This window comes from Lissotriton helveticus, assembly GCF_964261635.1.
Source record: "Lissotriton helveticus chromosome 1_1 unlocalized genomic scaffold, aLisHel1.1 SUPER_1_unloc_8, whole genome shotgun sequence".
Classification (NCBI taxonomy): domain Eukaryota; kingdom Metazoa; phylum Chordata; class Amphibia; order Caudata; family Salamandridae; genus Lissotriton; species Lissotriton helveticus.
In genome coordinates, this window is record NW_027611725.1 from 3,974,624 (window position 1) to 4,001,969 (window position 27,346).

General features: G+C 45.0%; 1 protein-coding gene across 1 annotated transcript; it reads left to right on the forward strand.

Annotated features, from left to right (window-relative positions):
• Positions 1–4,530: 4,530 nt before the first annotated feature.
• On the forward strand, positions 4,531–9,208 carry LOC144806484 (uncharacterized). Its single transcript, XM_078672839.1, is given in 1 exon segment — positions 4,531–9,208. A coding segment is annotated over 1 exon segment (2,295 nt). The 5' UTR covers positions 4,531–5,263; the 3' UTR covers positions 7,559–9,208.
• The last annotated feature ends 18,138 nt before the right edge of the window (positions 9,209–27,346 follow it).

Genomic DNA, 27,346 nt, shown 5'->3' on the forward strand with positions numbered 1-27,346 from the left:
GTTATTATATTGTTTGTATCAGATTCTCCTTGTGCCTGGCCTGTGTTATTGCATTGTTTGCGTCGGATTCTCCTAATGCCTGGCCTGTGATATTGCATTGTTTGATTCCCGTTTTCCTAGTACCTGGCCTGTGTTATTGCACTGATTGTGTCATATTCTTCCAATGCCTGGCTTGTGTTATTGCATTGTTTGCATCACGTTTTTCTAGTACCTGGTCTGTGTTATTGCACTGTATGTGCGGCTTTTGGTATGTTATTATTCCAATAGTTGCTGCTTTTCTAACAAACATGGTACCTTTTATCCCAATCAAGTGCATGTGACTGCAAGGACACTTCCTGCAGTAACAATCTACTTCCTATTTATGTGGCAACAGACCGCACAACATGTCTGCCAGAGATGCTGTAGGGTCAGAAACAGTACATAGATAAGTAGGTATGATGGAAAACAAACTATTGCGTAAGATTTTAAACGAAGAAGCTGCTGTGATAGACAGCAAAAAATTCATGTCAAAACATCAGCATTAGGACAATGGTACATGGAACAATAATGGTAGATATATTTACACTTCTGTGCAGTGCGTGTCACTTAATGTTCTTTTCTTCCACTCTCATGAGATGGTTTTACAAGGCAACTCTGAGCTCCCTGAGTGTGGCGCTTCCACGAATCCCAGAGATGGGCCGTTCCAAAGACGGTAGCAGAGAAGGTTGAAAGATCTGAGTCTTCATCCTGGCAGATGGACTGGTGATCCCTGAGGGGGTGTAGTTAGTCTGTGTGTTGCCACGGCTGTCCAGGGGTGTAAGAAATGTCAGCAATTTGGGGAGGGGCCTCTTTTGCGTGAGAACCACCCAGCTTCATGCAGTACAGACTTGAGGATTTGTCCAAAGGCGATAGATGTTGCCAAGAATTAACATCTTCAGTTACGACAGATAGAGAAAGTCCATGTACCTCGAGGTGCTTGAAAAGCTTTCTGCCCTCTGCTGGTGCAGGCAGGATGTTTATTCTCTAGTTGGCATTTGCCAGGGGATGTTCAGATACAGTGGTTGAATTAAACCTTGGAGCAGATCTTGTAGCGTGGACTCTTGGAGTCTTGTAGTGTGTGTTAGATGCGGAAGAACTGTCTTAATGTTCTATGGAGCTCAGAAAATCCAGACTCTCCTTCATCTCAGAGCTCGAGATATGTGGCATAACCAGTAGAACTGCAATAAAGAAGATGACCTAGACCAGTTCTACCTCTCCCGACCTTTGAACTGACCATTGAGGAAAGAAGACCTTGTCTGGAAAGCAGATCCACACAAGGAGCAGCTGACAGAAGAGCCTGCCTGGGAGGAAGATCTGCACAAGGCACAGCTGACAGAAGCCCTGCCTAGAAGGAAGATCCACACAAGGCACAGCTGACTGAAATCCTGCCTAGAAGGATGATCTGCACAAGGCTCAGCTGAGAGACGTCCTGCCTGGAAGGAAGATCTGCACAGGACGCAGCTGACAGAAGCCCTGCCTGGAAGGAAGATCCACACAAGGCACAGCTGACAGAAGTCCTGCCTGGAATGAAGATCTTCACAAGGCACACCTGACAGAAGTACTGCATAGAAAGGAAGATCTGCACAGGGCACAGCTGATTGAAGTCCACCCTGGAAGGGAGATCTGCACAGGTCGCAGCTGACAGAAGTCCTGCCTAGAAAGGAAGATCTGCACAAGGCACAGCTGACAGAAGCCCCTGCCTGGAAAGAAGATCTGCACAGGTCGCAGCTGACAGAAGTCCTGCCTAGAAAGGAAGATATGCACAAGGCACAGCTGACAGAAGTCCAGCCTGGAAGGGAGATCTGCACAAGGCGCAGCTGATAGAAGTACTTCCTGGCGGTGACCTCAAAGCAGTAAGAGACCCACAAACAACAAGATCCTTCAAGCCCAGCTAGCCACACTGGACACCATGTACACCAAATGCCTGATTTAGATTTCAGCGGATGGTTTATTCCATCACAAATGTGACGGGTATCCTGCCCGCCCCATTAAAAATGCATTACATCCTGTGGCAATTATAATAAGGCAGACAGGATATCTGTCACGTTTTGATTAGGCCTTTGTGTAGTTCACAGAGTTTTACTCCGCGGAACTCCACGAAGCGCCAGGAAAACTCTGCCGTACTCCGCTGACTTCTGCTAGTGGCAGAGTTTGTTAAGCTGCACTGCTCTCACTGAGTTTTAGTGCCAGGAGTTTGTCCCGCACCTTAAAATCATGCCGAACAGCACTTCCCTTCGTGCCAGAGGGCGCTGCTGCCTCTGTCTCTCTAATTGAAATTCTAATCGAGTGGTCACGACCTGCCATGACCTCCCGCATTGAGAACTATTACCAGCAGGAGGTCTAGCACGTTATATTTTCTCACAAGCGCTCGCCACCTTACCGTTGGCGAACCACTTGAGAAAAAAACTCTGTTCTGCATCACGAGCTACGGCGGCAGAGTGGAATTCTTCACCAACTCCTAGTTTTGAGGCAATAATCTGTTGGAAAAACTCTAAACTAGGCCCTAAGTCGGCAATAAGTGTTGTAGAAGAAGTGAGATCCATGGCCTTGTGACTATCAGGCCGTTATCTGACTTCTAATGAACCCCACAGAGTGAGTGCGCAGTCAGAGGGCAGTAGGGGAGTCGCAGGACAAGAAATTAGTACATTTGAATATGAGAAATATGGAAAGGTAGAAATGTCGCATCACCTGTGGATAACTGACACCTCCTCCCGCTCTGTCAAATGCCCATCCAGTCACAAAGTGGCATCCAGGGCCCCAAACGGACAACATCATACCAGATGCCATGTAATGGTAGAAAAGGTTGAAAAAAGAGTAATACACACATCTGATGTGGGGATATATCAGGTAAATTAGTGGTTGTGATGGATTCTCTATAAGTACTAAATGACTGATAACGTTGAATATTAAATTATATGAATCAATGTTTGTTTGCCTTATCTGCACTTACAATGTAAAGTACGGGCCTTACAGTAAACCCCTCGCTCTGTTTTACACAAAAACCCCCGAAGGAGCTGCATCTTACAGAACTTTAGAAAAAACTAATGACTAGCTTTTTAAAGTTAACTTTCAGGGCCAGAACCGGGTGCTGTAAGCTGCACTAGTTTCAGGCCGATGGACAGATGTTATGGCGATAGGAAACCCCCCTCAACCCACAATAATGTTCCAGTCTTCCAGGTTAGAAGAAACCAGATATGCTTGAACCAAGGGAGCTGTTGAAAGTGTCAAAGGTGACTTATAAACAGCAAGGTAAAGACAGGAGTTGGTATTTGAGATGATCTTAAGTGACTAGGAAAGGAATGAGAAGTGTGTGAATGGAGTTACTTTTGTCGTGTACTTCGTAAAGATTTACTGGACATTTTGCAGCCAAGCCTGATCTATCTCTTTTTCTAAAATCTATTGTTGTTTAAATGAAATTTTGACCATATACCTCTAGCTTAAGCTATACCGCTAACCACTTGGGTGCTCCGTGAGCACCCTTACTTTGCTAAGTTACTCTGTAAACACTGGTAAATCACCTTCTTTTCAGACATTAATAAGATGTCACCTGATCAACAGAATGTTTAGTTAAATATCTGTGTATGATGAAATATTCCTTGCTAAGTTTTAAAGGCTGTAAAGAAGAAGGGGAAGACTTACTAACATTTTGTGCCGTGTTTTCGTCACAAAAGTGTCACAAAACAGCGCAAAAACCATGTTTCCTAATTTACTTTCAAGCAAATAACGTAAAATTAATGTGAAGCGGCGCATAGCACTGCTTCACATTACTTTGCGCCATTGGGCCTGGCAAGGGTGGTGCATGGGTGTTCCCGTGCAACCACCCAAGGTTTCTCGCGCTAAACCCAATTTACCAAATACAGTAGATTGGGTTTAGCGTGAGGAAAGTGCACCCTTTTAAACTAGGTACAAGGAAGGAGAAATGCTTTCATTTCTCCTTCCTTTTCTGACTTTGCATGCGTGCTGCACTGTGCAGCACGTATACAAAATGGAAAAAACTTTCCCTCATGTCTAGGCATCGTATTTTGTACAGGAAGGGTGTCCTTGTGTTGGACTCACACACACACAACTTGGCGCTCTGGTTCTAAGGTGTGTGCATGGCGCAGGGCCGCTGTAATCAGTGCAAAACCAAAGGTGATGATGGACGGACCCTGTGCCTCATGGGAACAGTCCAGCCCGAACTGCCAAGCCATACCTTCCCTGGACCGGAAACAAGCTTCCGAGGACCGGTTTCTGGCATTACAGCCGTCTTCAGCCCGGCCTTTCTTGAATCCAGTGCCAGCGCAAGGGAAAGGGAAGGAGACATCCATATCTTTGAAAATATGGTCCTCTCCTTCTCCCTCCCTGTCGCGGAACGCAGCTCAGCCTCGCGCGGGGGGCTGCGCTGCATTGCGTGAGATTTGGTAAATCTCCTCTGCAATGTCTTTTACAACCAGTTAAACATTGTGAATTCTCATTCCATTATGTTTCAATTTAGTAATGTTAAATATCTTTACATCCAACAGAAAACCATCCTTGAATGTATGAAATGACCATCAATAAAGAAGCTAATGCTGTAAATCTTCAATAATAGCAGAAATAATGAGCTACAGTATTCAGCAAAACATCAGCGCAGTCGGCGACAGAGGAACCTGCACACACACTGACAGATCCCGGATGAAGCATCAAGGGCAGTTCAGTGATTGTAAGAGTCTGAGCTGTGCACCTCCACGCCACAAGACCAAGAAATGACCTCTGCAAAATTAAGGCAACAACAATAACCAACCTCCTCCTGTATAAACAAGTGTCCAACACCAGCTTTGATCATGGGATCTGTATGATGTGATTACGGCGGAGCTCTGTTTTCTAATATAATGACAAGTCATAATTTAGTACTCTAGGTGAATTGTAAACTCTTCTGGGTAACTCACAACAGCCAGAGAAAAGCACAACAGAGCGGAGCCAGACAACTGACGTGTAAAGGAAAGAGGAGTTCTTGTATTTACAATACAACCGGCTGTCCCAATTTGCACCAGCCAGAAGGAAGATACATCTTTACCCGCAAGCGTGCATAGCCATAGTCCAATCTTAAGGCACAATCGCCTACAAAGACACCTTCTACGTATTAGGAGTGTGGTAAATATATGGTGGCTATTGCATTTTATTGTTAAAACAGAAATCAAACGTGTAAAATACCGCACACATATAAAGTGTGTGAGAAAAACACAAGTGCTTTATCAGCCATGTTGGCCCGTCAGGAAATACAGTCATGGGATGTAGACAAATATATACCCGACCCACAAACACTAACAAGAAAGTAGAATCATACACATACAGTAAGAGCTTTAGTTTGTCATCACTACTCAAGCTTCATCAGCACACGTACACAGGACAAAAACCATTCAAGTGCAGTGAATGTGTAAAGAGCTTTAATCACTTATCAAACCTCCAAATTCATCAGCGAACACACACAGGGGAAAAACCATTCAAGTGCAGTGAATGTTCAAAGTGCTTTAGTCAATTATCAAACCATCAACGTCATCAGCGAACACACACGGGGGAAAAACCAGTCAAGTGCTCTGAATGTGCAAAGTGCTTTAGTGAGTTATCAGACCTTCGAAGAAATCAGCGAACACACACGGGGGAAAAGCCATTCAAGTGCAGTGAATGTGTAAAGAGATTTAGTCGGTTATCACAACTTCAGATTCATCACCAAACACACACGGGGGAAAAGCAATTTAAATGCAGTGAATGTGTAAAGAGGTTTAGTCGATTAGCAGTGCTTCAAAGCCATCAGCGAACACACACGGGGGAAAAACCATTCAAGTGCACTAAGTGTGCAAAGTGCTTTAGTGAGTTATCACACCTTCAAAGACATCAGCGAACACACACGGGAGAAAAACCATTCAAGTGCACTGAATGTGCAAAGTGCTTTAGTGAGCTTTCACACCTTCGAAGTCATCAGCGAACACACACGGGGAAAAAAACATTCAAGTGCACTGAATGTGCAAAGTGCTTCAGTGAGTTATCAGACCTTCGAAGACATCAGCGAACACATACGGGGGAAAAGCCATTTAAATGCAGTGAATGTGTGAAGAGCTATAGTCGATTATCAAACCTACAAAGTCATCAACGAACACACACGGGGGAAAAATCATTCAAGTGCACTGAATGTGCAAAGTACTTTAGTGAGTTATCAAGCCTTCGAAGACATCAGCGAACACACACAGGGGGAAAGCCATTCAAGTGCAGTGAATGTGTGAGAAGCTTTAGTCAGTTATCAATCCTTCAATGTCATCAGCAAACTCACACAGGAGAAAAGCCATTCAAGTGCAGTGAATGTGTAAAGAACTTTAGTAATTTATCAGAACTACAAAGACACCATCGAACACACACAGGGGAAAAGCCATTCAAGTGCAGTGAATGTGTGAAGAGCTTTAGTCAGTTATCAGTGCTTCAAAGACATCAGCAAACTCACACAGGAGAAAAGCCATTCAAGTGCAGTGAATGTGTAAAGAGCTTTAGTCGATTATCAGTGCTTCAAAGCCATCAGCGAACACACACGGGGGAAAAACCATTCAAGTGCACTGAATGTGCAAAGTGCTTTAGTGAGTTATCAAGCCTTCAAAGTCACCAGCGAACACACACGGGGGAAAAATCATTCAAGTGCACTGAATGTGCAAAGTGCTTTAGTGAGTTATCAAGGCTTCGAAGACATCAGCGAACACACACGGGGGAAATGCCATTTAAATGCAGTGAATGTGTGAAGAGCTATAGTTGATTATCATACCTACAAAGTCATCAGCGAACACACACGGGGGAAAAACCCTATCATTGTAGTGAATGTGACAGTAGTTTTCGTGACTCTTCAGCATTAAGGAATCATCAGCAAACTCACACAGGAGAAAAACCATTCAAGTGCAATGAATGTGAGAAGAGCTTTAGTCGATTATCAGACCTACAAAGACATCAGCAAACACACACAGTGGAAAAGCCATACCATTGCAATGAATGTGTGAAGAACTTTAGTCAGTTATCAGACCTAAAACGTCATCAGCGAACACACACGGGGGAAAATCACTTCAAGTGCAGTGAATGTGCAAAGTGCTTTATTCGCTTATCAATCCTCCAAAGACATCAGCGAATACACACGGGGGAAACACCATTCAAGTGGAGTGAATGTGCAAAGTGCTTTAGTCAGTTATCACAACTTCAAACACATAATCGAACACACACAGGGAAAAAAAATTCAAGTGCACTGAATTTGCAAAGTGCTTTAGTCATTTATCAAGCCTACAAAGTCATCAGCGAACACACACAGGTGAAAAACCATTTCAGTCCAGTGAATGTGCAAAGTGCTTTAGTCACTTATCAAACCTCCAAACACATCAGCGAATACACACAGGGGAAACACCATTCAAGTGCAGTGAATGTGCAAAGTGCTTTAGTCAGTTATCTCAACTTCAAACACATAATCGAACACACACAGGGGAAAACCAAATTAAAGTGCACTCAATGTGAAAGGCGCTTTAGTCATTTATCATGCCTACAAAGTCATCAGTGAACACACTTGGGGGAAAAGCCATTCAAGTGCAGTGAATATGTGAAGAGCTTTAGTCAGTTATCAGACCTACAAAGTCATCAGCAAACACACCCGGGTAAAAAGCCCTATCTTTGTAGCGAATGTGACAGTAGTTTTTGGAGCTCTTCAGCATTAAGGTATCACCAGGGAACACACACAGGAGAAAAACCATTAAAGTGCAATGAATGTGGGAAGAGCTTTAGTCTGTTATCAAACCTCCAAGCACATCAGCGAACACATACAGGGGAAAAACCATTCAAGTGCAGTGAATATGGGAATAGCTTTAGTCGATTATCAGAGCTACAAAGTCATCAGCAAACACACACAGGGAGAAAACATAGAAGGGCGCTGAAAGTGTGAAGGGCTTGTGATAGAAGCCCCGACTAGCAGTAAAGAAGAAAAACAGATAACAGTATTTTCAGAGTTATAAAAGTGTTTGTTTCCAGTGATTGCTCACTTGCGTACCCAAAGCAAAGCAACATGATGCACCAGGATACACAGTTGGAGGCGAGTACAATGTGGATTAAAAGATAAGAAACATTCTTGATTCTTATTAAAATTCAATCACACCTGATCACACTTACTGTAAACGCAACACTGAACAATACTGGGACTAACAACGGTATTTTCGGCTAACTTGTCTGATTAGTGATAAAACCTATAAACCTGACACACCCAGAGTGGACATGTTGTCAGGGCTCTGGAGATGGAAGCTTCATTGGTAAAATGCATGTATTACTATTAACAAACGCCACTGCAGTATATGTAATGAACTAATGCGAAGCACACGTGTTCAAGAAGTAACCTATTTTTAGATATAGAGCATATACCTTGTTTTTAAGTAACGTTTGCTGCATCTTTTACACACTGTTATCGGTTGATGGATCTACTCGTGCCTCGGGCCTTATAACTAGGTGTTACCCATGGCTCCTCCCCGACTTGGCTCTCCCTATTCATTTTGTGACTTGCCACACTCTACTTTTTACCATAATTGAGCGACTGTAAGCCGCAGACTCTGGTTTAAGAATGTGATGAAATTGTGAAATCCCACATCAAAAGCATATATGTGCCAGGACAATCAGTTGCACTCCCAGCAACTCGTCATCCACACTGGTTGTCCCTTGTCCTCAAATGTTCTGAAGGATTTGTCGTATGAATGCAGGAAGTGGCAGTGACATTCACGAAGCTAATGCTAACAGGAGTGTGTGGGAGATAGAGAGGAGGAGAGATAAAGAGAGCGAGAGAGACAAAGAAAGGGGGAGAAAAAGAGAGAAATGGAAGGAGGGAGAACAGCACGTTATTTGTACTCACCTAAAAATAGAAGCAGCCGATGTCAATGTGTGATATCACCAGAGAAACGGGCTGAATACTTGTGAATTCATATGTTTATTTTTAATACCTATAGACCCATGCCATGCCAATAAACAGGGCACAAGTAAGGAAAATAGTGAAGGAGCCCATTATCATATGCAAATCACAGTGACGTCACATGTTGTGGCATCACAAGAAGCGATGTCAGGCCCTTATAATAATTTTCACGTGAAAGGTTGACGGCCTGTTTTAAAAACAAAAGACTAGAAACATAAAATAATGTAAAAACACGTTTTTGGCTTCAGTTTTTATACATCATGTTTTTTTCCCACTATTAGTTTGTAACTAAACTTGGAAATGACTGAAAGTGTAAATATTTTTAAACAGATATGTGGAACTTGGAAATTCAATTTTTAAACAGTTTTCAGCAAATAAATAAAATGTGCTTTTAATTTGCATTTATTTCCTGACGTTATTCTTTATCCAGCCCCTAAGCCCCAAAGTGTTTCACATTTACAGAAGCTAGGTGGAACTGAGTCCTGTTTCTAGATCATAGTGGGGGGACCCATTCAAACTGTGGCTACCCCCGACTTGTGCCGTGCTGATAAAGCAATAGTAAAGTTGAATAATTTATTATGAATTGAAATGAGAGAAAGAGAAGGAGAGAGCGGGGTGCAGGATATATTAAAGAAAATAAAAAAAAAGAGACACAAGACTTTACCCTGTTCTGTATACTAGCACTTTACGTAGACAAGTTGTGCTGTGCGTTGTGAACAGGCTGTCACGCCCTTTGTTAGTAAATGAGCTTCTGTGACCAGACATCCCAGACTCCCATCTCTTCCAGCACGGATGATAATGTGATCACTGTAAGGTAATCACAAACTAGGGCTATATTGAGAAACAATCGGCTTCCAGGTCACACAGCTGTGGTTATGTAGTTCTTTATTCGTTTTTTTAAATATTTACTTTAATTTTCAGCAATTCTCCAGGTTACTTTTTCTCAGTATTACGCTTCAGGTCGCTCATAGCTCTCCATCAGTTAAATGGAGGTTTGATGTAAGATTTGTTGTTAGTGTCTCTAGACCATGTCCCAATCCCTTTGTCCTTGATTTGTTGGCATGTGTTTTGTCCACATACTGGTCTTGGACAGGCCTTCTCAAGGTAGAAGGCGCTGTAATAGGAATAATAAATCAGACATATATGAAATTGTATGTAAACAAATATGTGCCTTTCAGTTATCAGGCACCACCAGACTCACATCTACAGATGTAATTGAGCATCAGACTAAAGTGACTCCTCCCTGTATAAATATGTGCCATCAGTATTCGGGCTGATGGTTCCGATGATGCGCACAGCAAATAAAGTTTCTGGGACTGTACGCATTAGCCTAAATTTTAATTGCTGAAGTTTCACGCAGTTTCGCTGATGCGCACAACTTATAAGGTTTGTGGATATTGTAAGCAGATCACTGATGTTCCCCCTTAAGTAGCAACCAGGTCAAAACATAGTATATACATAATGCAAAATGTCACGGCCCTTCCCTTCTTTTTGACATCTCTAGGAGTTCCTCCTCTCTCGTGGAAGGAGGTTTTCACACATTTTGCTTGTGTCTGTGGCACTTCTATAAGCGCAGAGAGGAAACCCTCATGGTTAATGCATTGTTTGGGCTCTGAGGGACAAGAATTCTTTGAACACCTTCCTGAACTCTCTGATAGTGACTCTACCACTCTTAATGAATACGAGATCTGCTTCAAAAAGTTGGACTTGCAAAGTGAGTCCTATCCTTGAACGATATCATCGCATATCGACCTCTCTACGCTAACTCTGCCCTACTCAGAGGGCGGCTTCTAAGTTCCCGATTTTTTTTACTATACTACCTGTGTGCACAAGCACACTATGCGCACTACTGGTACCACCCAATTAGGTATCTACCACACATGACAGTTGAGGATGGTGACACATACCCCATACCACTACATAATATTCTTCCACACCTACGCACACATATGGGAAAACACGAGATAAACACAAACCGCATCACCAATCTGGCCTGGCAGAAAATGTGCAAATTAGCAAATAGATTGCCGCTATATGCACCAGCACTACTACTGCAACACCATCCAGAGTTATCTGTCACCCAAGACAAGGTTGGAATGGAACTACTTCATAAAGTGGAAATAGACAAAATGGAAGATCTATTCGACAATTTCGTCTTCATAGACCTTGATAAACTTGACTAAATAAGCAACCCCACACTGCTTTTTAGATTCACATATCATAGGCTACAGGGAGCTCCCAAACGATTATACCCTATGTTCCCAGATGAACCACCCACCCTACAGGTTTTGCAAATTATCATCCACAATGCACTGTTTTGTTTTTGTAAGATTGTATGTATGCTTTGTACAAAAACCAATACAAATAAGAAAAAAAAATATTTACAATTTCAACTTTTTTCTTGTTTGCTAGACTCTTATGCTAGTGTCCAACAGGAAGTTTTTGGCCCATGAAGTAACAGTAGATGGTGTAGCACCCAGGATAATGTGCTGTATGGCTAAATACTTATAAGGTCCAACAAGCGAGACCTATTGGCTATGTCAAAGCTTGTTTTCAGTAATTCACTATGTTCATTTAGTTACTTCTGCTCTTCCTTAGGAAAAGCATTTTTTGCCTTGCCAATAACTTTGGGACTGTTTTATGAATCTCCACAAACTTTCCAAAAAGGTCCTCAATCAATCTTTATTATGCTTTGGAACTCCTTAGAGGTCCACATAAAAAAAAAAAAGTACAATACAGAAATACCATTCACAGCGAAAGTAGACAAATCATAACAATTACAATTACTAGAACACAAAGTGACACATTATTAAGCATGCCGATCTTCCAAAAATTTCTAAAAAACATTTAAAAAAATTAAAAATATAGAAACAAAATCTCTCATTGGGGGATTATATAAAGCACTCATAAAAGAATTCGCATTTAGAATACCCATTTGCAAGCATATTTGTCTTAGCCATTTGCTGCGATAAGGACGCAGCGCTGGGCATATGAAAAGTACATGTATTCGATCTTGAATAGAATGATGACAAAAATTGCAGATTGCAGATACTCCATGCCATTTAAACAAAAGATTATTTAGGGGTAACAAATCTTGTCTCAATAAAAACCAAAATCTCCGAATACCATGAGATAAGTTCCAAGTAGCGTAGGGTTGGGCGGATTTTCTTGCGAATGAATCAGTAAGAAGATTAGCACCCTTCTTATCAAAAATAGCAGTAAAGTCTAGTCTATAGCTAAGGTCCCAAGTGGCTTCTTTCAGGACAGACTTTAGCTGGGATACAGATAGAGAAAAGAGAGTACTCTCTTCCAACTGCAAGAGGGATACAGCCTTTCTAAAATTGCTAACAATCAAGGAGTGTTCCCCTAAGCTTCCCAGTAGTTCAGTCCTTAGGAGGAACCTCATAGTCCCCTCTTCTCCTCTGGCTATGCTTGCGACCCAGCGCACCACAGCTGCCAGGCCCTGCACCCAGCTGCTGCGCAAACCAAACTCAAGTCTGCAAGCTGCCACGGAGCAGGCAGAACTAACGGTAGATATACTTCTTAGCAATTTTCCCTCCACCTTATTTAAAAAATCCCAGTGCTTAATATCAATTAATTCTAAACCATATAGAAGGGTGGATGGGACCTTTGCCCTAAAGACCTCCAGTAAATGTGAGAAATGCCTTTTTCCCAATGCCGAATACAGTGTATTTAAACTTCTTCCTTGAGCTAGGGCCTTCCGGGCACTGTTATCGGTGTGGGGTTTAGCACTTAAGTTATCACAAATTACTTTTCCAAGAAAAACATAATTCTTTACTACCTCCAGTTTGTCATCTCCCACAGACCAGGTAAAGTTCCTAAATTTATGTTTTTTCCGGCCTGTGATGCACATAATTTTACTCTTACATGCATTAATTTTTAGGAAATGAACAACTGCATACTGATGTAGAGCAAGGAGGCGTTTAGCAAGACCTTTGGGCAAAAGATCCATTATTATGATGTCATCCGCATATAACATACATGAGATGTGTTTTCCGCCCAAAATTGGAGCTATACCATCGCAAGAGGAGAGAGAAGCAGGTAGATCAGCAATATATAACGAAAAGAGTAACGGGGCAAGTAGACAACCTTGCTTAAGACCATTGCAAGAAGGGATAATCTTTGAGAGCCCCCTATCTCCTCCTTGCAAAACCTGGCACCAGGTGTCTGTATGTAGCAACTGAATCATATCTAATAGATACGGCGGCATTCCCATAGCCGAGAGCTTTCTCCACAGCAGTGGACGGTCAACCTTGTCAAATGCTGTGGAGAAGTCTATAAAGGCCACATAGACTCTTCCGCCACGTACCCCTATATATTTATCTGTAATTGTCTGAAGAGCGGAAAGATTGTCCAGCGTTCCGTGGCCCTTACGAAAGCCTACTTGTTCTAAGGGTAAGATTTGTTTTAACGCCACCCAGTCATTAATTAGTGATAAGAGACATTTACAAAACACTTTCCCAATAGCGTCTAGGAGAGCAATTTGGCGATAATTGATAGGTAAGTTCCTATCGCCCTTTTTAAACAACGGAACCAAAATACTCCCCTTCCAGGATGCTGGAATATATTTTTTAAGGTAACAAATCCTAAAAAGAGGAAATAGGATTTTGCTCCAGGAAACTGGATTTTGTTTTAAGACTGATATCGGGAGTTCATCAGGACCCATGGCACCTGATGAACGCATGTCTCTTATAGCTAGTTCTATAGATAGTTCTGAGGGGTATTCAGTTATAGGGGTAATATTTTCCTCAATTCCCCTAAGTTGCACATGCCGATCATTTTTTGCATACAGACTTAAGATGTAATTAACCCAGGTTTGTTCGGAGATAGGAATTGGGGATGGGCGCACTCTAGAACCACATCCCTCCCCAATAAGGGTCCAGAATTGTCTAGAGTTCCCATGGACAGCAGCTTCTCGCAATCCAATCCACAACAGGTCCTCTTTTTCTCTTTTCATTTTTTTCTTTAACCTGCTCCTCCTCCTTTTAAGAAGAGATATTTTCTGAGATCTTTCTACTGCACCACATATATATTGTTCCCTCACCAGTTTATTTATTTCCTTATTAAGGGAAACAACTGCTTTTGGGACTAGTTTTTGCATAGAAAGTTGGGGGATGATTCATCAGGCGATGGCCGAGAAAAAAGGGGGGTCCCAAAATGCAAAATCCCCATGCTTTTTCCATAGACTTCTATATAAACTGCTGAATGGAATTGCCTCAAGTTCGGCAGGAAGCTAGACCATGGTCCGCTAATTGTGCTTTTTATGATTTGGTATAAATCTGTTCAGAAGTTTTTGTGAAATTATGGTTGTAAAATAATTGAATATATCTGGACTGTTGGGAGCAGCAATTTAAAAATGAAGTTTTCTGATTGGCCCAACAAACTTTTCCTTGGGATATCTCTCTCCCACGGGAGTCAGACTCCTGCAAGAGCGAGCACTATGATTGGATACCAGCAACATGAGAAAAATGTTGCTGGCAGCCATTGCAGGAGTGAGGAACTTAGTAACCTGCCCTGAAGTAAAAAACAAAATACTATAACGGGGCAGGACAATAAGAAACAAAATTGTAAAAAAAAATACCACGATCCCTCGAGACTCGTGGCAACAGGAAAAATAAAACACAAAATGATAGCTGGTGACACAGGGATGATCTCCTTATTTCGCCTCAAGGTGGTGACGCAGTGAAGAGGATTGAGAGTGGACGGCGGGAGCATGGAACTGGGCAAGGTAAGGGTGATGAGTGGTGGATTGGAGGTAAACACCCTGGCCTGGTGAAAGCAGCGTGGAGGAGCGTATTTCAACATATTGCAGGCTGGCCTCCGACATCCGTGTAGTGGCAACTACAAAGGAAATGGTGAAGCCAAAAGGCCGTCTGACAACCCAAAGAAATAAAATGGATAAAAACACTGCCGCCTGAAAGGAAGATCTGCACAGGTCACAGCTGACAGAAGCCCTACCTGGAATGAAGATCTGCAGAGGGCACAGCTGACAGAAGTCCCGCCTGAATGGAAGATCCGCACAAGGCACAGCTGGCAGAAGTCCCGCCTGGAATGAAGATCTGCACAGGGCACAGCTGGCAGAAGCCCCTGCCTGGAATGAAGACCCGCACATGGCGCAGCTGACAGAGGTCCAGCCTGGGAGGAAGATCTGCATAGGTCACAGCTGACAGAAGCCCTACCTGGAAGGAAGATCTGTAAAATGCACAGCTGACAGAAGCCCTGCCTAGAAGGAAGATCTGCACAGGGCGCAGCTGACAGAAGCCCCTGCTTGGAATGAAGCTCTGCACAAGGTGCAAGCGACACACGCCATGCCTGGAAGGAAGATCTGCGCAATGAACAGCTGACAGAAGCCCTGCCTGGATGGAAGATCTACACATGGTGCAAGCAACAGAAGCCCTGCCTTTAAGGAAGCTCTGCACATGGCACAGCTGACAAAAGTCCTCCCTGGAAGGAAGAGCTGCACGAGACACAGCTGACAGAAGCCCTGTCTAGAAGAAAGATCTGCACAGGGCAAAGCTGAGAGAAGTCCTGCCTGGAAGGAAGATCTGCACATGGTACAGCTGACAGGAGTCCTGCCTGGAAGGAAGATCTGCACAAGGCACTGCTGACAGAAGCCCTGCCTGGAAGGAAGATCTGCACAAGGCACAGCTGACAGAAGTCCTGCCTGAAAGGGAGATCTGCACAAGGCACAGCTGACAGAAGTCGCAGCCTGAAAGGAAGATCTGCACAAGGTGCAGCTGACAGAAGTCCTGCCTAGAAAGGAAGATCTGCACAAGGCACTGCTGACAGAAGCCCTGCCTGGAAGGAAGATCTGCACAAGGCACATCTGACAGAAGTCGCAGCCTGAAAGGAAGATCTGCACAAGGTGCAGCTGACAGAAGTCTCTGCCTGGAAGGAAGATCTACACAAGGCACAGCTGACAGAACTTCTGCCTAGAAAGGAAGATCTGCACAAGGCGCTGCTGACAGAGGTCCTGCCTGGAAGGAAGATCTACACAAGGCACAGCTGACAGAAGCTGCAGCCTGAAAGGAAGATCTGCACAAGGCGCGTCTGACAGAAGTCCTGCCTGAAAGGAAGATCTGCACAAGGCGCGGCTGACAGAGGTCCTGCCTGGTGGTGACCTCAAAGCAGTGAGAAACCCACAAACTACAAGATCCTTCAATCCCAGCTAGCCACACTGGACACAATGTACACCAAAGGCCTCATTTAGATTTCAGCGGATGGTTTATTCCATCACAAATGTGATAGGTATCCTGCCCGCCCCATTAAAAATGCATTACATCCTGTGGCAATTATAATAAGGCAGACAGGATATCTGTCACGTTTTGATTAGGCCTTGGTGTAGTTCACAGAGTTTTACTCTGCTGAACTCCACGAAGTGACAGGGAAACCCGCTGCACTCTGGGGACTTCCGCTAGTGGCAGAGTTTCTAAGTTGCGCCACTCTTACTGCTTTTTTGCTCCAGGATTTTGTCCTGCACTGTAAAATCAGCACGAACATCACTACGCGTCGTGCCTGAGGGTGCTGCTGCTTTCTGCCGCTCGAATTGACATTCTAATCGAGTGGCAATTTCATCAACAAGAATGCCAGATTTCTACACTCGAGTGGTCGCGACCTGCCATGACCTCACGCAATGGGAAATCTCACTAGGAGGAGGTCAACATACGATGAAACTACAGACCCGGGGAGCAACATGGAACAAGTAAAGGAACAAACCAAACATACACGAAAAAGTTCAACCCCAAAATCAATAGGAGAACCCAAACATAATCGGCACATCCTGGAGGATACTGAAGGGGAGGCCAAAAGCAACACGGAGATAGTATCGGCTCGGGAAAGACAACAGAGCCATCGCTGAGTGAAGCACTAAGCTCATTAAGAACTTCCACAAAGATGTAAAAATGGACAGTCAAAGGAACCATGCAGCCATTCAAAAACTGCAAGGTGCTATCAAAAAAGTAGGCAACACCTGCTCAGAGATCTCAGACAGAATGGCCTCTGTAGAGACACGCACAGAAAATCTGGAGTCTGACGTCACCAAGCTCCAAACTCAGGAAAAAGAGCAGGAGGGAATCATTAAAGATTTAATGTTAAAGGTTGAAGACCTAGAAAATAGAGGCAGAAGAAACAACCTACGGTTTCTTGGAATCACCAAAGGCGCAGAGGGAAACGACCCAAGGGGCCAACCTTGTCCAACCTCCTAAAATCAGCCTTCCCAGAACTTCATTCCTGGGAAATGGACAGGGAAATACAACGCGCTCATCGCTTCCCCCTTACGCTACCTAAACGCTCTCATAAGACACCTCAGTATCCAAGGGATTTGTTGGTTCATTTCGGGAACTTTCTCCTTCGAGAGGCTATGTATGACATTGCCAGACCCACAAGCAAGAGAGAATACAAAGGCTTCACGTTCTTTGCACGTCCAGATTTTGCCCATGCTACGGTGGAACAAAGGTGGATAATGAGACAGCTATTCACCCCATTTGAGCAAATTGGAGCGACAGTGTTTCTGCAAAATCCAGCGCGTCTCAAAATAATCTACAAGAGAACAACAAGAAGCTTCACAAGCGAAATCCAGGCAGAGTCCTATCTAAAAGAAATCTCAGAGACAGCGAATCGAAGCAAGGGAAAAAAGCAAAATGCCTAAAATAGAAAAGGAGGCAATAAAAGACAAAGAGGAGCAACAATGCTAGCTGTCTAGAACTATGGGGCACTATTAGAATGGGAGGAGGGGGGAAAGGTTAAAGGCTTGTATTCAAAATATGCTATAATATAAGGGTAGGTGTGAAGGTATAGAGAAAAGCTTACTCTCACAAATGCCCCCCATCCTATTGCTTCATTGTATTTACTCATGGTTAGGCCACGAAGCAAGCCGAGGCACACTGACTATACAGACGCCCACACCAGGGTGCCCTATGATCGAGGACGCCTCAATGGGTGGTGGGGAAGCAGGGGGCTCTAGGGGGGGCTGGGGTGGGAAGGGAGGGGAGGGGGAGGAGACCAAGGGAGGATACACATTCTAGGTGATACATACAGGGTATGGAACAAGATTAATAAACCACAATGGAATAATTCGGCTAGGGTAAGAATAGAGGTCAAAAATCAAGTAACAGTAAAAACCCGAAGTAGCGAAAAGAAGGGGGGTGGCTAGATTAAGAATGATATCATTGAACATCTGTGGCCTTAATGACCTAAAAAAGAGGCAAACGGTTGCGGTAGGACTGCTAGCTATGGAGGCCAATATAGTCTGCCTACAGGAGACACATATAGAAGGGGGACAGCAGAATCTATTAAAAACATTAGGGTACCAACTTATAATTGCTTCCACACAGGGAGCACGAACAAAAGGGGTGGCCATCCTTGCGAAAGGGGGGACCTTCAATTTTCAAGATCTATATCCGATAAGTTTGGAAGATGGGCCATTACGGACTGTCACTACAACAATGGACAAAACATACTGCCCGTATGCTCAGTCTATGGGAATGTGGGGGGATGGCCCAGATATTCTGGTGAGCATCTCTAATGAGCTAGTACACTGGCCTCTACCCCTGATTGTCTGTGAGGATCTCAACCTGCATTTACCAGGAGGCTGGTCGCTGGGCCCCGAGTTTAAATACCAAGGAAGGAAACCGAAGGTCTTTAGGGCTTTTAAGGATCTCTGCGAGCTACATGGCCTGACTGATGGGTGGCAACTGGGAAACCCCAGGGACCACGGGTACACTTACTTCTCTCACCCACACTCACGCAATGCTCGGCTGTATTACATGCTCATCTCGAACTCAGTAAAGGACATATGCAATGTAAGGAAGCTCCCTAGGGTATTATCAGTTCATAACCCACTAGAACCAAATATAGCTTGTAGTAACGGCATTCCCACTCTAAGGACTTGGACTTTTGAAAGAGCTTTCTTAAAAAATGAGGAGTACTGCCGACATCTGATAGAGTGGAAACCATTATTCTTATCAATAAACATGGGCAGCGCACCCATTGAGGTAGTCTGGGATGTGATGAAGGCCGGCATTAGAGGTGAGACTCTTCAGTTCTCATCAGGACTAATAGAACAGACAAACAACTGCTAGTCACGTTACAACAGAACTTGAGTAGGGCGGAGTCAGACCTGATCATATCCGCTCAAACAGGACAGCTTGCGGATGAATTAGCGCGAGTAGCAATCGCCAGAAACCGGATCTCAGAGATATTTACAGAGAAAGCAATTACCAAAACTAGTATTTACAAAGAAAGATCGTACGAGCTCAGTAAACAAGTGGGGAATCAGCTAGCAGTCCGTACAAGGAAGGAGACGACAGCCAACATGGTCAAATCTATTAAAGACGTAAATGGTGGGCTGCGAACTGACGCATCAGCAATCAGAGCGGCATTTCAGAGGTTCTACCAAGAGTTGTATAAAGAGCCAGAGAGGGATCAAGAAGACCTTGAGGAATATTTAGCTCAAGGGCTTGGCGTTTGCCTCGAGCAAGAGGACCAAGACAGTTTGGATTCCCCCCTTAGTTGGGCCGAAATATTGCTAGCCATGAATTCATTGGCAGCTGGCAAAGCAGCAAGGATGGATGGGATTCCAACTGAGTTCTTTGTGAAATTCTCAGACCAACTTAAAATAATCATGATGGAGCTATTTAATTCTATACTCCAGGACAGGAAGCCACCCCCTTCTTGGTCCACCGCTAAGATTATGGTCTCCTTGAAAAAAAACAAGGACCCCCTGGAAATGGGCTCCTACCGTCCTATAACTCTGATTAACGGGGACTTAAAGATCTATTCTAAACTCCTGGCAGGGCGACTGGCACCGATTATACATAAGATCGTCTCAACCCGCCAACACGGGTTTATCCCCGGCAGATCGACAACCGATCATGTACAGAGAGTGATATCTCTATTTGACCATGCTGAGACTACAGGAGATCCTATGGCCCATATTCTATTGGACGCGGAAAAAGCGTTTGATAGGGTCTCCTGGAAGTTCTTATGGGCAGCTATGCTGAACTGCGGAATCACTAGGGAATTTATTAAGGCCATCCAAGGACTCTATGTTAACCCAAGTGCTAGAGTTGCGATAAATGGGACTTTATCCAAGAACTTTATCATTACAAGGGGAACCAGACAGGGGTGCCTCTGCTCACCTCTTTTATTTGCAGTGTATATCGATCCTTTTATCCGCAAACTTGCAAGCCACCCTCTCGTACCACCTATTCGGGTGAATAATTATGAATCAAAAATTCTAGCATATGCGGACGATATAGCTCTAGTCACCTCCGATCCTAAAGAGGCTGTTAAGATGATTGAGGAAGAGTCACAACGATATGGTAAAACCTCCGGATATAAACTGAACTCAGGGAAAACCCAGATTGTGAACAATGATAACATACAGATGAGGGATAATAGGGTAGTGGATCATGCTGTGTATCTTGGCGTATGTATAAGCTCCAAGGTGGATAATATTGTGAAGTTGAATCTTGAACCACTATTAGGCCGCACTAGAAAAGAACTGATCAGATTGGACAACCTGCATCTTACCATCGGTGGCAGGTGCAATGTGATTAAAGTGTTGTTTCTACCTAGGTTCCTATATTTTTTTAGAACAATTTGCCTTGAGTTCTCTCCACAATACTTCAAAACTATTGAAACTATGTTCTCCAGGTTTATTTGGGGGTTTAAGAGACCCCGACGGGCTCTCAAATAGATTACGCTGCCAAAAGAAAGAGGAGGACTAGCTATGCCAAACTTTAAGATATATTACTGGGCAACAGTGGCCAAGTACTGTGTGAATATGATAGTCAACGAACCTAGTAACCACCCAATCCCTACACAGCAGGAAATTATATTGGGGTAAAGACCCAAGGGATGCTTATGGCACCATGTCAATGACAATTACTACAAGAAAATAAAACTTAAGACTATCTCTAGCATATACAAAATCTGGATCAATGTTCGTAAATCACTAGGGCTGGGGCGATATTCTTGGTATACACCCGTCAGATGTAATAACGACCTCCCAGAGATTTTTCAGGATGAGTACATGACCCGGTGGATCGGGTCAGGGATCAACCAGTTGGGCTGCTTCTACACAGTAAATCGGCTGAAAAGCTTCTCAGAACTTCGTACCGAATATAATATCAGCCACAGGGACTTTTTTAAATACCTACAGATCAGTGATTTCTTGTTAAGGAAAACGGGGTGGCCGAGAAAATTTCCAAATTAACGTAGCAATTGAAAACCTATGCAGCGAAACTGCTCCTAGAATAGAGGAAATCTACAAGAATTTTAATAGTACATTTGCTGATGACTTGGATAAACACTATTCTAGATGGCAGACTAATTTATCGGTGCAGCTAGCAGCCCCCGTATGTGCTATGGAGCTTTCACACACTTGTCTAATGTCTATTAAACTGCAAGCTCAATTTTACAAAACATTCTTCTCCCTATATTATACTCCCTATAAAATTGCTAAATGGGCAACCGGACAGGGAACTTCATGCCCCGCTGCTCTCTGTCCGAAACTCATATTATTCATATGTTCACCACCTGCACCACACTATCTAATCTGATACTAGAAATATCCAACTTCTTGTCTGGTATATTTCACTCAAGAATTTTTATATGATCTGAAGAAATATTGCTAGGAGTGGCGGAAAGCGAACGGCCCATACACATGCAGGGGTTGATCTTTGTGGCCATGGCGTTTCTCAGACTTAGCATAGCCTCCTCATGGCTGGACCCACAACCACCGGCCTTCAGCCAATGGAGGGTAAGATTACTCGCAACTTGCAGTCTGGAGGTGACCATAAATAAAAATAAAGGGTTAAATAAAAGAAAGAAAGGCATGCTGATATGGAGACCGTTGTTGCAGTGGATACAAGATCACTCCTAGGGGCAGAAACTATACTGCGGGGTTTTCTCTGGATGGTGGAGGGAGCATAGGTTTAGATATATATTTATCTATGTATCCAATTGCGTTTTTCTTTCCCTGTTATTTTGTTTTTTTATGCTCCATGTGCTTCACACTCCTTAAAATATGCTTGTAATAATTTGGGATTCTAACATAGATATGTATCGAGACCTGAGTCTCCGGGGGGTGGGGGGAAGGTAGGATGCTCTAAAAGTATAAAAACTGTGAATAAATTTGTTTTTAAGAAAAAAGGGAAATCTCACCAGGAGGAGGTCCAGCACGTTATATTTTCTCACAAGCGCTCGTCACCTTACCGTTGGCGAATCGCTTGAGAAAAAAAACTCTGTTCTGCATCACTTCATGGAGTTTTTTGGAATGAAGTGGGCAAAACTTTGCGAGGTCTGCCGGCAGAGCGGTATTCGTCGCCCACCCCTAGTTTTGAGGCAATAATCCATTGGACAAACTCCTAACTAGGCCCTCAGTCTGCAATAAGTGTTTTAGAAGAAGTGAAATCCATGGCCTTGTGACTATCAGGTCATTATCTGACTTCTGATGAACCCCACAGAATGAGTGCGCAGCCAGAGGGCAGTAGGCGGGCCAAAGGACAGGAAATTAGGTAAACTTGAATAAGAGAAATATGGAGAGGTAGAAATGCCGCATCACCCGTGGATAACTGTCACCTCCTCCCGCTCTGCCAAATGCCCATCCAGTAACAAAGTGGCATCCAGGGCCCCAAACGGACCACATCATGCCAGATCAATCAATCAATCATGGACATTTATATAGCGCACTACTTACCCGGAGGGTCTCAAGGCGCTTGGGGGGGGGGGTGCTGCTACTGCTCGAACAGCCAGGTCTTGAGCTTCTTCCTGAAGGAAAGGTGGTCTTGGGTCAGGCGCAGGTCGGTCGGGAGGGAGTTCCAGGTCTTGGCGGCCAGGTGGGAGAAGGACCTTCCTCCTGTTGTCGATCTTCGGATGCGGGGGACGGCGGCGAGGGCGTGACTGGCTGATCGGAGGTGGCGTTTAGGAGCGTAGAAGTTGATGCGGTTGTTGAGGTACCTCGGGCCTTGGTCGTGTAGGGCTTTGTGTGCGTGGGTGAGGAGACGGAAGGTGATTCTCTTGTTGACGGGGAGCCAGTGCAGGTCTCTCAGATGTCCGGAGATGTGGCTGCGTCGGGGTATGTCGAGGATGAGTCTGGCTGAGGCGTTCTGGATCCGCTGGAGTCTCTTCTGGAGCTTGGCGGTGGTTCCGGCATAAAGGGCGTTGCCGTAGTCCAGTCGGCTGGTGACGAGGGCCTGGGTGACCGTCTTCCTGGTCTCGGTGGGGATCCACCGGAAGATCTTTCGTAGCATGCGCAGGATGTTGAAGCATGACGAGGAGACGGCGTTGACTTGTCTGGTCATGGAGAGGGAGGAGTCCAGGATGAAGCCCAGGTTGCGTGCGTGGTCTGTCGGTGTGGGTGCGGTGCCCAGGGCGGGGGGCCACCAGGAGTCGTCCCAGGCGGAGGGCGAGGAGCCCAGGATGAGGACTTCCGTCTTGTCTGAGTTCAGTTTCAGGCGGCTGGTCGTCATCCATTCGGCTACATCTTTCATCCCTTCGTGAAGGTTGGCTCTGGAAGCGGCGGGGTCGTTGGTCAGTGAGAGGATCAGCTGGGTGTCATCGGCGTAGGAGATGATGTTCAGGTTGTGTTGGCGTGCGATGGGCGCGAGGGGGCTCATGTAGACGTTGAAGAGGGTGGGGCTCAGCGAGGATCCTTGAGGGACGCCGCAGATGACTTCAGTGGCCTCTGACTTGTACGGTGGTAGACGGACTCTCTGTGTTCTTCCGTCGAGGAAGGAGACGATCCATTCCAGTGCCTTCTCTTGAATTCCGACGTTGCTGAGGTGCTGCACTAGGGTGCGGTGGCAGACAGTGTCGAATGCCGCGGAGAGGTCTAGGAGGATGAGGGCCGCTGTTTCTCCGTTGTCCATCAGGGCTCGGATGTCATCGGTGGCAGCGATGAGGGCGGTCTCGGTGCTGTGGTTGGCTCAGAAGCCAGACTGTGAGGGGTCGAGGGATCCATTCGTCTTGAGGAAGGCGGCCAGCTGTTTGTTGACGGTCTTCTCGATGACTTTGGCTGGAAACGGGAGGAGCGAGATGGGGCGGTAGTTCTTGAGTTCGGTGGGGTCCGCTGTTGGATTCTTTAGTAGAGCGCTGAGTTCGGCGTGCTTCCAGCTCTCCGGGAAGGTGGCGGTGTCGAAGGAGGTGTTGATGATGTCCCGCAGGTGGGGTGCGATGACAGTGTCGGCCTTGTTGAAGACGTGGTGAGGGCAGGGGTCGGTCGGAGATCCGGAGTGGATGGAGTTCATCATGCGGACGGTGTCATCGGTGCTGATCGGAGTCCAGGCGCGGAGGGTGGTGGTGGGTGGCGTTGCTGCGGTCGTTGTGTGCGATGGTTGACTGCTGAAGCTGTTGTGTATGTCCGCGATCTTGTTGTGGAAGTAGGAGGCGAGGGTGTTGCAGAGGTCTTGCGATGGGGTGATGTCGTTGTTTCCGGCGTTGGGGTTGGAGAGCTCTTTCACGATGTTGAAGAGTTCCTTGCAGTTGTGTGCGTTGTTGTCCAGTCGGTCCTTGAATGCAGTTTTCTTGGTGGCGCGGATCAGTTGGTGGTGCTTCCGGGTGGCAAGCTTGAGGGTGGTCATGTTGTCCGGTGTTGGTTTCCTTCTCCAGACTTTCTCGAGGGCTCGGCAGTTCTTCTTGGAGCTCTTGAGTTCGTCGGTGAACCATGGGGCTTTCTTGCTGCTGGGTCTGCTGGGCGGGGTCCTCAGAGGGGCGAGTTCGTCCGCGCAGTTGCTGATCCACTTCGTGAGGTTGTCGGCGGCCTGGCTGGGGTTCGCTGAGCTGGCGGGAGGGTGCTGACTCAGGGAAGCGGCGAGCTGGTCGGCTGTGATCTTGTTCCAGCTTCTTCAGGCAGCCTGTTGCTGGTGGTGGTGGGTCGTCGTTCTTCTGAAGGTGAAGTGGACGCAGCTGTGGTCCGTCCAGTGGAGTCCTGTGGCGTGGCTGAAGGCGATGTCTTTGCTGGATGAGAAGACGGCGTCGAGTGTGTGTCCGGCGAGGTGGGTGGGGGTGGTCACCAGTTGCTTGAGTCCCAGGTTTGCGAGGTTTTCCAGCACGGTGGTGGTGTTGCGGTCGTCGTTGTTCTCCAGGTGGAAGTTGAGGTCCCCGAGGAGGATGTAGTCGGCTGAGGGGAGGGCGAGCGGGCTGATGAAGTCGGTGACAGATGCCATGTAATGGTGGAAAAGGGGGTATAAGGATTAATATGCACACATCTGCTGCGGGGATATGTCCGGTAAATTATAGGTTGTGATGGATTCTCTATAAGTATTAAATGACTGATATTTTTAAATTACAAATTATATGAATCAACGTTTGTTTGCCTTATCTGCGTTTATAATGTAAAGGACGGGCCTTACAGTGACCCCCTCGCACTGTTTTACACAAAAGCCCCGGAAGGAGCTGCATCTTACAGAACTTTATCTACTTTAGAAAGAACTAAAGACTTGCTTATTAAAGTTGTCTTTCAGGGCCAGAACCGGGTGCTGTAAGCTTCACCATTTTCATGGAGATGGACAGATGTTATGGTGATAGGAAACCCCCTCAACTCACAATAATGTTCCAATCTTCCAGGTTAAAAGAAACCAGAAATGCTTGAACCAAGGGAGCTGTTGAAAGTGTCAAAGGTGACTTATGAACAGCAAGGTAAAGACAGGAGTTGGTATTTGAGATGATCTTAAGTGAATAGGGAAGGAACGAGAAGAAGTGTGTGAATGGCGTTACTTTTGTATACTTTGTAAAGATTTACTGGAAATTTTGCAGCCCAGCCTCATCCATCTCTTTTTCTCAAATCTATTGTTGTTTAAATGAAATCTTGACCATATGCATCTATCTTAAGCTCCGTGAGCTCCCATACTTTGCTAAGTGACTCTGTAAACATGGTAAATCACCTCCTTTCCAGACATTAGTAAGATGTCACCTGATCAACAGAACTTTCAGTTAAATATCTTTGTATGATGAACAATTCCTTGCTAAGTTTCAAAGGCGGTAAAGAAGAAGGGCGAGATTTACTAATATTTTGCGCTGTGTTTGCATCACAAAAGTGGCACAAAACAGCGCAAAATCCTATTTTCCTAATTTACTTTCAAGCAAATAACGTAAAATTAATGTGAAGCCGCGCATAGCACTGTGTCGCATTACTTTGCGCCATGGGGGGCCTGCCAAGGGTGGTGCATGGGCGTTCCCGCGCAACCACCCAAGGTTTCTCACGCTAAACTCAATTTACCAAATACAGTAGATTGGGTTTAGCATGAGAAAACTGTACCCTTTTAAACTAGCGCAAGGAAGGAGAAATGCTTTCATTTCTCCTTCCTTTTCTAACTTTGCATGCGAGCTGCACTGTGCAACACGTATACAAAGTGGGAAAAGCTTTCCATCATGTCTAGGCATCGTATTTTGTACAGGAAGGGTGTCCTTCTTGTCCAAAACCTATGCTGGACTCACAAACACACACACGCTAGCGCTGGTGCTAAGGAGTGTGCATGGCGCAGGGCTGCTGTAATCAGTGCCGGCGCAAGGGAAAGGGAAGGAGAGAGCCATATCTTTGAAAATATGGTGCTCTCCTGCTCCCACCCTGTTGCACAATGAAGCACAGACTCACGCGGGGGGGGGGGGGCTCCAGTGCATTGCGTGGAGATTTGGTAAATCTCCCCCAAAATGTCATTTACAACCAGTTAAACATTGTGAATTCTCATTCCATTATGTTTCAATTTATTAATGTTAAATATGTTTACATCCAGCCGAAAACAAGCCTTGAATGTATGAAATGACCATCAATAATGAAGCGAATGCTGTAAATCTTCAATAATAGCAGAAATAATGAGCTACAGTATTCAGGAAAACATCAGCGCAATCGGCGACAGATGAACCTGCACACAAACTGACAGTTACTGGAGGAAGCAGTCAAGGGCAGTTCGGTGGAGGTAAGAGTCTGAGCTGTGCACCTCCACGCCACAAGACGAAGAAATTACCTTAGGAAAATTAAAGCAACAACAATATAAACAAGCGTCCAACACCAGCTTTGATCATGGGATCGGTATGATGTGATTACCGCAGTGCTCTGTTTTCTAAGATGATTACAAGCAATCATTCCGTGCTCTAGGAGAATTGTAAACTCTTTCTGGCTAAACCACAGTAACCAGAGACGAGCACAACAGAGCGGAGCCAGACAACTGACGGGTAAAGGAAAGAGGAGTTCTTATATCTACAATACAACAAACTGTCCCGATTTGCACCGGCCAGAAGGAAGATACATCTTTACCCGCAATCGTGCATAGCCATAATCCAATCTAAAGGCACAATCACCTACAAAGACACCTTCTAAGTATTAGGGGTGTGGCAAATATTTGGTGGCTATTGCATTTTGTTAAAACAGAAATCAAACGT